Source organism: Somniosus microcephalus, chromosome 16 (assembly GCF_052327205.1).
Source record: "Somniosus microcephalus isolate GS21.2 chromosome 16, FLI_Smic_1.0, whole genome shotgun sequence".
In the NCBI taxonomy this organism is placed as follows: Eukaryota; Metazoa; Chordata; class Chondrichthyes; order Squaliformes; family Somniosidae; genus Somniosus; species Somniosus microcephalus.
The window spans coordinates 91,091,207-91,104,506 of record NC_141002.1 but is presented as its reverse complement, the minus strand read 5'-3'; the positions used below and the strand labels follow the sequence as shown (position 1 = coordinate 91,104,506).

At 44.9% G+C, this 13,300-nt stretch overlaps 1 protein-coding gene across 3 annotated transcripts in view; it reads right to left on the bottom strand.

Moving 5' to 3' along the window:
* usp15 (ubiquitin specific peptidase 15) overlaps positions 1-10,960 on the bottom strand; it is a 131,576-nt gene extending 120,616 nt beyond the window's left edge. Inside the window, exon 1 of one of the 3 annotated variants that reach the window (XM_086009422.1) lies at positions 10,761-10,960. In XM_086009422.1, coding sequence (XP_085865548.1) covers positions 10,761-10,849 — 89 coding nt within the window. In that variant the 5' untranslated portion in view covers positions 10,850-10,960. The remainder of the gene's footprint in view (positions 1-10,760) is intronic. The other 2 variants (XM_086009419.1, XM_086009421.1) reach the window with 2 other exon arrangements.
* Between the last annotated feature and the right edge of the window lie 2,340 nt (positions 10,961-13,300).

The window sequence follows — 13,300 nt, the reverse complement described above, 5'->3', positions numbered from 1 at the left end:
GTTCTGCAGCACGTCCCGTGACTTCAGTGGAAGAGTGGAGAAATCCCGGGAACACAACACGAGTCTGGCCTTTTTAGCACTAAATTCCCATTTTGCTTAATTCAAAATTATTGCAAATTAATTTCTTTTAGTGCAAAAAAGGCTTTGAATTATCAGGAGTAGATTGTATACAAGTGCACGTTTGTTTTCTCTTCTCACTCACTGTCATTTGCCCCACTTCATTTCCCAGAACTAAATCAAGCAATGCTCCAGGAAACAAGTCAGAGAAACTCATGCTCAAACTATACATTGCTCTGGTCAGACCAAACCTTGAATACTCTGTCCGGTTCTAGTCACCTAAACACATGGGAGACATTTAAGCATGGGTGGCAGTACGGAGAACAAATTTTCAACTTCAAAAGGAGGCGACCTTATAGAGGTACATAAAACAACAAATGATATGGAAAAGGTAGAGCCAGAAAATTACTTCAAACTACATTGTCAGAACAAGACAAGTGGACATAGATTCAAACTAGGTAACGGCAAATTTAGGACCGATATCGGGAGGTGTGTCGTCACACAGAGAGTGATCAATACATGGAACAGACTTTCAGGTAGAGCATTGAAGGCGAAATCCGTGGAATTATTCCCAGTGTAACAGCTGGATGCCGCAATGGGGGGCGGCAGGGTATTTCTGAATGGATTAACTAAAATTGGCCATCCTCATTTACCTTGGGATCCAGTGAGCCCAGAGCTAATGAGCTATATATGCTGTTTATTTAGCACGACTGGATTATTAGGAGGTCAATAAGGACATCAACACTGGCCACTTAAAAAGATTCAAAAGAGGACAAAAAACAACGAAGTCGATCATAATCCATTTGCCCGGGGTTTGTGGTCAGCGGTGAACGAACGCCGCTTGCCGTTCATTACACTTACACTTGTCCACAGACCTTCGATGGACTTTTGCACTGCAACTTGAGGTGATTAGAAATCCAACACAGAGCGGCTTCCTCTACAGGGGATCTGGGACCTGTGTGAATAGGGCAAGCAACAATGTGTCTCCTTAACCAATCACATTGAAGAATCCTTACTGAGACCCGCAGAGTCTGACCAGGAAGTGTAAGTTCGAATAGTTAATTCAATGCCAAATCATGTACAGAAAGTGAAAGAAGGGATTGAGAGAGAGATAAGAGAGACAGAAAAGGTAAAAAAATCATTTTTTTTTAAAATCTCCAATAATTAAAATCTGATGGAATTTGTAAAAGTTAATTTTCACTGCCAGAGAGGCTGTTTGGCAGTCATTATAAATTCACCTACACTGGAATGGACAAGCCCAACGTTTTCTAGCGTGTTTAGTGGTTATATATCACGCAAGTACCCCAACTTCACGCCGTTAAATGGACTTCAATGCCGAGTCTCTCGGCGAGATACTCTTATAGCAAAGCTTGTGGAGAAGCAGGGCAACTCGGATTTCCTGATTTCCACGTTTAACTGCACACATACGGTCACCGGAGGTTGCTGTCTGATTTACTCTTTAGTAAACACGGAAAGCCTCACTGTTACTTTTACCGCAAAATCCGGGCCATTGACTTGAAAAGGATATTAATGGGGATGGTGCCAGGCTGCACAGCATACTGCAGCTCCAAACAAAGTCCCGATAGCGTGCAAACTCCTGATCTCAGTTGCACGACTATAGGGAGGCACCAAGCAGAAGTCAGATGGGCCCAGAAATTCGGGTCTCCACGGGTGAGTACGCACGGGGTACTCACCTGTAGGCCCAACGGAAGTGCCGGTTTCCTGCATGCACTGCGCATGCGTGGGAAACCGGCACTTCCATTCCCCTGAACAAAGGGGTTCAGAGTTCGAACGTGTGCGCAGGAGAGGCTGCGCGTGCGCATTGAGCTTACGGTTCTCCCGGGAGTGTAAGTCTCCAGAAGTTACACATTTAAAAAGCAGTCGCAAGGCCTGCTTTTTACAAGGTAAGTGGTGAATTAATTAAAATTAAAACATTTTTTCCCCACAGGTTTATTATTTTTAAATACTTTAAAGGTAAGTTTATTTTTAGCCCCGTTAGAAATTAAAATTATTTTTTTCAAAAATTAAAATTATTGTTTAACATAGTTATTTCATGTAATTTATAGTTTATTTTAAAAATGTGATTTAAAAAAAAATGTATTTGAAGATTTAGTGATGTTTTGGGGCTCGTAGTATTTCTAAGTTTTGACAGCTCTTCCTGTCAAACTTATGAATGGGCATTTCCCTGCTCCGATTGGCTCTCCATGGCCCACGTGATCCCAGGGGACGCATCAAACTAACTGCGCCCCTGGGATACGCAAGCACTACGCGACGGCAGTTGGAGCAGGCCCAGGGTCGGAATTCCACGGGGGCCCACAGCTCAACGGCCGGCGCGCTCGGTAAGTGCAGGTCGGGGGCTTGCACCCGCGGGAAGCTCCTGACCCGAATTTCTGGGCCATGATTAACCACAAGCAAGGAAGAAAACACTGAGGGTAAGTCACCCTTTCACAATTAAAAACCAGCTATAGGGTAAGCATAACAGTAGCAAAGGCCTGAGAGCTGGTTATCTGTCTGTACTTCCATTTCCAGGTGCACAGGGAGATTCTAGAAATGGGAAAAAGGAGGGGAAAAAAAAGACTTGCATTTCTATAGCACCTTTCATGACCTCAGGACTTCCCAATGCGCTTTACAGCCAATGAAGTACTTTTGAAGTGTAGTCACTGTTGTAGGAAACGCGGCAGCCAATTTGCACACAGCAAGGTCTCACAAACAGCAATATGATAATGACCAGATACAGGAAACTTTTTTTTTTATCCGGGACCGACGTGGTGCCGGTTCATCAAAAATTCCAGATAACCGAGCGCTATAGTAAAAGATAGGGAGAGCCGAGAGCTCCGTATAAAGCAACAAACCCTGTTGCTTAGCAACATGTTCAGAACAATAGCCACAAGTTCCAAGCGTCTCTGTAGCTTAGCAACAGCTGCAGCCACACCCTTGCACAGCAACAGATCGAGGAAGGCAAGTAATATGAAGTATGAACCTACTCCTGAATTTTGCCGGTTAACCGAGATTTCCGGTTATTTAGGTGCCGGTAAATCAAAAGTTTCCTGTAATCTGTTTTTTTTGTGATGTTGAGCGAGGGATAAATATTGGCCAGGACACCAGGGAGAACTCCCCTGGCTCCTCTTCGAAATAGTGCCATGGGATTTTTACGTTCAGCTGAGAGAGCAGTTTAACATCTCATCCAGAAGATAGCACCTCGAAAATGTAACACTCCATCAGCACTGCACTGGAGTGTCAGCCTAGATTTTTGTGCTCAAGTCTTGAACCCACAACCTTCTGACTCAGAGGCGAGAGCGCTACCCACGGAGCTACAGGGAAATGAGTTGCCATAAAGTAGCATTAATACAAAACATACAATATGAAAAAATGAAACATTTGTAGATTTGGGCTCGTGATCAGACAGAGTGCTCTGCCACTGTGCCCGCTAAAATGTGCTCGTAACCCAGATTTGTTCTGATTGATGGGATTGGTGGCATTGATTCCATTTCTGGCTGATGACTTAGCTGTTCAAAGGCAGTCTCTGAGTTCCTCGTTCTGCACTAAGAATTTACTGCCTTATTCAGCTCCCTTGCCAATCAAATCTGCATGACTGCATAAATATCAAACACAAAAGCAAGAGGTCTGCACAAAAGTGACAACACAATCTCAGATAAAACACCCCATTCTTTAATGATGGTGATGTCAGTAACCTACCAGCACAATTCAATCACTTCCACACCACTTTTATACTTCATATACTTAATTTGGAAGTAACCTTGTAATGAGTTAAAACACAGCTTGATTGGTGGGGTAAACTTGGGTTCATTTTCTTCTCTACACTGCAAATACTGTAACATCCATCTATATCCTTCTCTACATTTGCCTTGCTGCGGTTGTGGCCAACAGCAGTTCTGTGAATCATAGTTATAATCTAGTTCTGACCAAAAAAAATGTCTTCTCCAACTCTAATCTGTCATGGGATCGTGGTGGAAAAGATTCCAAATAAAATTCAACAGTATAACAGCTACCAATCTCACATTGACAAATAAGGCAGAGAGAGAAAGAGAGAGAGAAAGAAAGAGAGAGAGAAAGAGAGAGAGAGAGAGGAAAAAGAGAGAGAAAGAGAGACTTGCATTCCAAAGCGTTTTATGGCCAATGTAGTCATTGTTGTAATGCAGGAAACGCGGCAGCCAATTAGCACACAGCAAGCTCCCACAAACAGCAATGTGATAATGTGATGCTGATTGAGAAATAAATACTGACCAGGTCACCGGGGATAACTCCCCTGCTCTTCTTTGAAATAGTGCCCTGGGATCTTTTACCACCATCTGAGAGAGCAGACGGGGCCTCGGTTTAACATCTCATCCGAAAGACGGCACCTCTGACAGTGCAGCACTCCCTCAGCACTGCCCAGATCACATACAACAGAGTGCCTACTCTCAACCCTATCCAGTTTGCATTTATTAATAGTAGTGTAATGCTTCTCTGAATATCTTCAGGCCCACTGGCCTTATTCGCAAAGCCCTCAGTTAAGACATACTGCTGTCCACAGTATTATTGAGAAGATGATGAGGAGCATTACCCTGACAATGCACAAGCTCATTTGTAACTAAATATTGATGTCCTTGAACTCAATATTGAGAATTGCAACAAGTCGAACATCTTTCCCACACGCTAATACTTTCTCATATTGCAACCTCAAAGAGCACTACAAACAAAACTCACTTCAGTTCACATGTTTACCTGAAAGTCAAGCATGGATGAATAATCACACTAACATTGTTAGAGAGCACTTCAGAAGCAAGTGACAAACAAGCTACAATGGAATCAGTGACGATCTTACTTATAAACAATGTTGGTGGAGCGAATGGGTCCCTGCTCACCCTTAAACTTTAGTGCAGAGCAGTTAAACCACGAGTCACAGAACAATATAAAGGCAGGGTGTGAACAGATCAGGCACCATTTGGTTGATATTCTTTCACTTTCTGCAATCTAACACATAACATACTGTACACAGCTTTCCACTTCTCACTTATAAATTAAACGAATCTGACAGTCAAATGCTTGCCAATATACAAGTATCGAACAATAAGGCCACCATTTCTAATTCAATGTTTAACCATGTTACTGTGCATAACCAGAATGCTCCAGAGGAACTCAATTCCATAAATTGCAGAATCTCAAATAACATCATAAACTTTTCATCCGAAGCGTTACTTAAAACAATGATTAGATTCACAGGGGTGCTGAATTGGATTTTTGTTTTAAACTTACATTTATATAGCACTTTATCGCATCTCTCAAAAACTTCCCAAGTGTGTAACAGACCAATGAATTACGCTGAAGTATGGTAATTATTTTAAAGGCGAGCATGGCAGGTTTATTGCACAAAGTTCCCACGAATTAAACAAATGACCAGTTAATCCTTCTTTGGTAGCATTGAGTGAGAAGGGACTGTTGGCTCGGAAACCAAGATAACTCCTAGTTCTTCTCCAAACAATGCCATGGGATCTTTAATGTTCATCCGAATCACTGGGCCAGGTAGACAGGGCCTCAACTTAACATCTCACCTCTGTGACAATGGATCACTCTCTCCATAACTACACTGAAATGTCAGCCTAGATTTTTGCACTGAAGGCCGGGAGTGGAGCTTGAACCCAAGAGCTTCTGACTCAGATGCAAGAGCGCTACCAACTAAGCCTAGCCATCACTTCGGCAATTGTTACAAGTGCCCTGTGAAACCCGGCTCATCACTGCACATATTATTGCACCAGATGCCTGCCACGCCTTCTGTTTATACAACCTGAAAATGGTATAATGGCAACATTATTGGTAGCTGATCAGCTATGTATAAATTAATCTCATGCCATATTGTATAGCGTGTTCAGTGGTGGCACAAGTGCTGCCATGGCAACATTTGCTCTGCTGTGCCCATTTTTTTGCATTTGATTCATTCTTCAGAGCTGAATTCCGAAACATAATCTTGGACATCCAGAACACAAGACCACTAAAACCATAGCCCTTTGGCAGTGTCTGAACAGCTAAACAACACAGCCAAGATACAAAGAGAACAGGCTGCGGTTAGCTATCCAATATTTTCCAAAGTGAGGCTGAGTAGATAACCTACAAGTAACAAAAACAAAATCACTAGCTTGTTACGGCCCAACTCGGGTATAGGTGTTTGCCATCTAGGTCAGGGAGTTCCCAAACTGTGGTATGCGGAGACATCACTGAGGGGTACATGGGAAAAATGGTCTCGGGGTGAATTTTATTTATTTATTGCATTTTTAGAATAGGTTACACAGACGAAGCTTTGAAACTCTGTGGGAATTTGTTATATAAAGTAGTTAATTTACTTCTAGATGTACCAATGAGAACACAGAGACAGAGACGATGACGTACAGAGGCCCCACCTCCAATCACCGTACACTTTGTACAATGCTTGGGCATTAAAGGGGTTAAAATATTAACCCCGTACGCTAGTAGAGGAAGGCGGGCAGCTGGTAGATCTGGAAGGAAGTACGCAATGAGCAAAGTTTGGGAACCTCTAATCTAGGTGGCCATGACACACTCTTTAAATACTATCGGTTTAAATAAGGGATATCCTCTCTTATGGAAATGTGCTTTATTTCACCGACATTCCCCATCGTAAATGAATACAATATTGACAAGAGAAATGAGACTTTTAATTAGATTCTCAAAGCTCAACGGATATACAGGCTTCATCTGAGCTCCCAATATTGAATTATAGCCTCACTCCTCAGTCTTCTAATACACACACATACTTGTTTCAAAATTAAAACCATGTCAAATGTTAACAGTATTGAACCAAGGCTGGATTATTGTAGAATATGGTCACAGGAGGATATAAAAATGGATTTCCCAAGTTATAAAGTAGTATTATATAGCGAATTAAGAGATTGTAGACGACACTGGAAGCCTGAGAATCTTACAAGGAAATAATCCAAGCAAGAGGTTTAGATTACTTCAAACCATTAAATAGAAAGAGAGCACTTTATAATAATTTTGTTTTTTTAATATTGCAAACTTTACAGTTCTGTATTCAGTTTTTTGTCAACAACTCTCTAATGTCAACACTGAATCACCATACACTGCGTTACTGCAGTGAGAGAATGTTTATAGGAAAAGACTTAAATGAATGCAACACAATTACAGTTTACTTCATTCCAGGTTGATCAACACCTCCTGTGCAGTCTTATTAAAAATTGGTTAATTTGAACGACTGGATAAATCACTTTGTTTCCCACCCAAGCAAAAAAAAAAACTTTGAATGAACAAGAGTGGGCTGCATTGCACATTTATCCAGTAAAGAATTAAAGTTTATTTACTGTTGACATTGGGATTTCAGTAAAGTGTAATGGTGGGCCTATGAAATTCCCACAGATCCACCCCTACTGCTCCCCCATCGCCAGGGTTCCTCGTCAAGATGCAAATTCGCCAACGCTTTCCTGGCAGCTTCGCACCTCAACCCTTCACAAATTACAACTCTGAAGCACCCGCCCTAGATCTCTCCAAAGATCTTTTTCAAAAGATTCAAAAAACTTAAAACTCTTTTCTTCGACCATGACCTCCGCCCCAACCCTCTCAGTTTTCCCTTTTCCTTTCCTGTTCAGTATTTAAGGATTTTTTTCCTTCACTGCAAAAGCACTTTGCACAACTTCCTATACATGGGTGGCACTTGTGCAATGAAAACTGTTTTAGTAAGCATGTCAAATTTTCATATGTCCACTTTTACTGATTTCCCCCTTCCTTCCCTCCCTCCCCTAGCAACAAGATTACAGATCTATCCTTCTGAACTGGGGCTGTTTCTGGAGAAAGCATTATTAGCTCTATAATCCTGGTGCTGGTAAACACAATTTGATGTGAAAACTGTTGCACAAGAAGCATTGAAACTTATAAAATTCTAACAGGACTAGACAGACCAGATGCAGGAAGGATGTTCCCGATGGCGGGGGAGTCCAGAACCAGGGGTCACAGTCTAAGGATAAGGGGTAACCCATTTAGGACTGAGATGAGGAGGAATTTCTTCACCCAGAGAGTGGTGAACCTGTGGAATTCTCTACCACAGAAGGCAGTGGAGGCCAATTCATTAAATATATTCAAGAAGGAGTTAGATATATTTCTTAAGGCTAAAGGGATCAAGGGCTATGGGGAGAAAGCAGGGACAGGGTACTGAATCAGCCATGATCTCATTAAATGGCGGAACAGGCTCGAGGGGCCGAATGGCCTACTCCTGCTCCTATCTTCTATGTTTCTATGTTACTTAACATTAAAGAACTTTGGCTTCAGTGTGACTTTTTCTTCCCGCTTATTTAGCACATTGGAACTGGGTAACTGAGCCAAGTGACCACACTACGGCTGGGGCATTGTGGAGATACTAAAGAGGCAGGTTATGGCCAGCGCTGCAATATGATAAATACAGCAAACTATCTAGAAAATACACGTGTGACTTTGAGAGTTAGTTAGTCTCACATGTATCACATCAAACTGCCGACGACGGCTCAAATTGAAAAGGTCAGCCTTGGCTCAGTCGTAGCATTCTCACCTGAGTCAGAGGGTCAATGATTCAAGCCACATTCTGAAGACTTGAATGCAATCTAAGCCGACATTGAGGGAATGCTGGGCTGTCGGAGGTGTCACCTCTCAGGTGGAGGTAAGAGATCCTGTGCAACTGTCTGAACAGCAGGGAGTTTTCCTGGTGTCCTGGCGAGCATTCCTCTCTCAAGCAACATCACCAGCAGAGTAACTGGTCATTTTTCACATTGTGTGTGGGACCTTGCGGTGTACAAATTGGCTGCCTGCCTACATTACAAGGGACTACACTGCAACAGTAGTTTATTGGCTGTAAAACACTTTGGGATGGTGTTAAAGGCAAGATATAAATGCAAGTTATTTTCTTTACTCATTTGCAAGTAAAGAATTGGTGATATATAAACAGTGACACTTCTCAAAGTCACTTCCGTAATGCTGCCCAAACTCTAAATTAAATCCTTTAAATCTCATCACCTTCAAGTGGAGAGCCAAGAACACACCACCTGAACTCTAGGAAGTAGTGACACCGACTCCCTGGCCCCGATTTTAACTCCAGGTGGATTCCTCGCTCAGGCCAAAGCTAAAATTACAGTTGGGTCTCAATGCTGGCATCGGGCCGCAACAGGCAAATGTACAGAAGTACCCTGTTGGCTCCAGGCGCGTGTTCTTGCTGCCTGCTCAGGAGAATTGCGGATGTTGCGATCATGGTGGTTTTCGAACAGGCAAGAGCCAGGGCGATTTTAACTGCCAGGTTTCTGCTGAACGAGTAGGGTTAAAACTGTGTCCCCCGCCCCCGGTCTCAGCTGGAGTTTGAGCCCTGGGGAAGAGTACGAAACTTGTCCCCAAAAATCTTGCCCCCCCCCAACCCGGCCTCAGTGCGGGTGGGCTCCTGGTAACAGCGATTCATCCGGGCCACGGACACCTATCTATGGCCCTTTTAAGAGAAGAGGGCCTGTAGTGTGTGTGATTGCCTCTCGCTCTCGGCTCCCGGTTAAGCAACGCCTTAGAAACATAGAAGATAGCACGGTGGCATAGTGGTTAGCACTGTTGCCTCACAGCGCCAGGGACCCGGGTTCGAATCTGGCCTCGGGTGACTGTCTGTGTGGAGTTTGCACATTCTCCCCGTGTTTGCGTGGGTTTTCTCCGGGTGCTCCGGTTTCCTCCCACAGTCCAAAGATGTGCGGGTTAGGTTGATTGGCTATGATAAATTGACCCTTAGTGTTAGGGGAATTAAAATATGTGGGGTTACGGGGATAGGGTGGGATATGTGTTGGTGTAGGGGTTACGGGGATCGGGTGGGATATGTGTCGGTGCAGGCTCGATGGGCCGAAATGGCCTCTATCTGCACTGTGGGGTTTCTGTGATTCTGTGATAGGAGCAGGAGTGGGCCATTCGGCCCCTCGAGCCTGCTCCGCCATTCAATGAGATCATGGCTGATCATCCAAATTCAGTACCCTGTCCCTGCTTTCTCCCCATATCCCTTGATCCCTTTAGCCTTAATATATCCAACTCCTTCTTGAATATATTTAATGAATTGGCCTCTACTGCCTTCTGTGGTAAGAGAATTTCACAGGCTCACCACTCTCTGGGTGCAGAAATTCCTCATCTCAGTCCTAAATGGCTTACCCCTTATCTTCAGACTGTGACGCCTTGATTTCAAAATTCTCATCCTGGTTTCCAAATCCCTTCATGGCCTCGCCCCTTCCTATCTCTGTAACCTCCTCCAGCCCCACAACCCTCCGGAGATATCTGCGGCTCCTCTAACTCTGCCCTCTGGAGCATCCCTGATTATAATCGCTCAACCTTTGGTGGCCGTGCCTTCTGTTGCCAAGGCCCTAAGCTCTGGAATTCCCTGCCTAAACCTCACTCGCTCCTCCTTTCAGACGCTCCTTACCTCTTTGACCAAGCATCTGTCCCAATATCTCCTGTGACTCGGTGTCAATTTGTTTTTGTCTCACAACGCTTATGTGAAACGGCTTAGGGGGCGAAAGGCGCTATTTAAATGCAAGTGGTTGTCTCTCTGTGTGGGTTATTGGGGGGCCGGCGCTGACTAACCGCTTCCCCGGCCTAGATCCCTCACTCGAGAGCCGCCGCTGCTTCTGCCCTCAGGAGGACCGGGCCTCCCTCTCTCTCTTTCCCCCCATCAATCCCCCCGCACTGTTACTCACCAGGTGTCGCCCTTCTTGAGCGGGGTCTTCATCAGGGCCGCCGTGTCGCCGCGCTGCGTCTCCAGCTCGGCCGCTCCGCCCTCCGCCATCTTGGGCCGCAACCGTCCGCGGGGGGGGGAGTGGGGGCATGCCGGGAGCGAGCGGCCGCGCCAACGAGCGCGCCGCGGAGGGCAGGAGGAGCCCCCATTGGAAAACAGGTGGCTCCAACCCCCCCGTGCGCCGGAGGACCCGCGGAACCCCCAGCGCTCGACGTTGAGCCCAAGCGGCCGAGCTCGGCTCAAAGCGGCCTTTGACATCCCAACAGAATTGGCTTTCACAGACCGCGGTCATTCGCAGACATGTGTTTGGAAGATTCCCCTGAGATTAAGATTTTTGAACTAAGAGAAAGACTTACATTTCTGTAGCGCCTTTCACGACCCTCGGAACGTTCCCAAAATGCTGTACAGCCAATGAAGTACTTTTTGAAATAAAAGCAGAAAATTGCTGGAAACAGGCAGAAAAACAAGAGCTAACGTTTCAGGTCACTGACCTTTCGTCAGAACTTTTTGCAGTATAGTCACTGTTGTAATATGGGATAAGCGGCAGCCAATTTGCACACAGCAAGCTCCCACAAACAGCAATGTGATAATGACCGGATCATCTGTTTTTGTTATGTTGACTGAGGGATAGATATTGGCCCAGGACACCAGGGATAAACTCCTGCTCTTCTTCGAAATAGTGCCCTGGGATCTTTTACGTCCACCTGAGAGAGCAAACGGGGCCTCGGTTTAACATCTCATCCGAAAGACGGCACCCCCGACAGTGCAGCACTCCCTCACTACAAGTATCAGCCTAGATTTTTGTGCTTAAGGCTCTGGAGTGGGACTTGAAGCCACAACCTTCTGACTCAGAGGCAAGAGTGTTACCCACTGAGCCACGGCTGATCCCTTGTCAGGTGTACATTCCCTACCCGGAAATTTAGGAATTTATTTGGGAAAGGTGTTTAAAAAAGTTATATTATTTCATAGAAACATAGAAACACAGAAGATAGGAGCAGGAGTAGGCCATTCGGCCCCTCGAGCCTGCTCCGCCATTCAATGAGATCATGGCTGATCATCCAAATTCAGTACCCTGTCCCTGCCTTCTCCCCATATCCCTTGATCCCTTTAGCCTTAAGAAATATATCCAACTCCTTCTTGAATATATTTAATGAATTGGCCTCTACTGCCTTCTTTGGCAGAGAATTCCACAGGTTCACTACTCTCTGGGTGAAGAAATTCCTCCTCATCTCTGTCCTAAATGGCCTACCCCTTATCCTTAGACTGTGACCCCTGGTTCTGGACTCCCCGCCATCGGGAACATCCTTCCAGCATCTAGTCTGTCTAGTCCTGTTACAACTTTATAAGTTTCGATGAGATCCCCTCTCATTCTTCTAAACTCCAGCGAGTACAAGCCCAATCGACCCAATCTCTCCTCCTACGTCATTCCTCCCATCCCAGGTATCAGTCTGGTGAATCTTCGCTGCACTCCCTCCATGGCGAGAACATCCTTCCTCAGATAAGGCGACCAAAACTGCACACAATACTCAAGATGTGGTCTCACCAAGGCCCTGTACAACTGCAGCAAGACATCCTTGTTCCTGTACTCAAACCCTCTCGCTACGAAGGCCAACATACCATTTGCCTTCTTAACCGCCTGCTGCACCTGCATGCATACTTTCAGCGACTGGTGCACAAGGACGCCCAGGTCTCATTGCACTTCCCCTTCTCCCAATCTATTGCCATTCAGATAATAATCTGCCTTCCTGTTTTTGACACCAAAGTGGATAACCTCGCATTTTTCCACATTATATTGCATCTGCCATGCTTCTGCCCAATCACCCAACCTGTCCAAATCATACTGGAGTTTCTGGGCATCCTCCTCACAGCACACACGCCCACCCAGCTTTGTGTCGTCTGCAAACTTGGAGATATTACATCTAGTTCCCTCGTCCAGATCATTAATATATATTGTGAATAGCTGGGGTCCAAGGACCGATCCCTGCAGTACCCCACGAGTCACTGCCTGCCACTCGGAAAAAGAGCCGTTTATTCCAACTCTTTGCTTTCTGTCTGCCAACCAGTTCTCTATTCAAGTCAATACCTTGCCCCCAATCCCATGTGCCTTAATTTTACACGCTAATCTCTTATGCGGGACCTTATCGAAAGCCTTTTGAAAATCCAAATATACCACATCCAATGGTTCTCCCTTATCTATTTTACCAGTTACATCCTCAAAAAATTCCAGTAGGTTAGTCAAGCACGATTTACCTTTTGTAAAGCCATGTTGACTTTGTCCGATCCGGTCACTTTTTTCCAAGTGCTCTGCTATTACATCCTTTATAATGGACTCTAGCATTTTCCCCACTACCGATGTCAGGCTTACCGGTCTGTAATTCCCCATTTTCTCTCTACCACCCTTTTTGAACAGTGGGGTAACATTATCTACCCACCAATCCATGGGTACTGTTCCAGAGTCTATCGAGTTCTGGAAGATGACCAGCAATGCATCTACTATTTCTA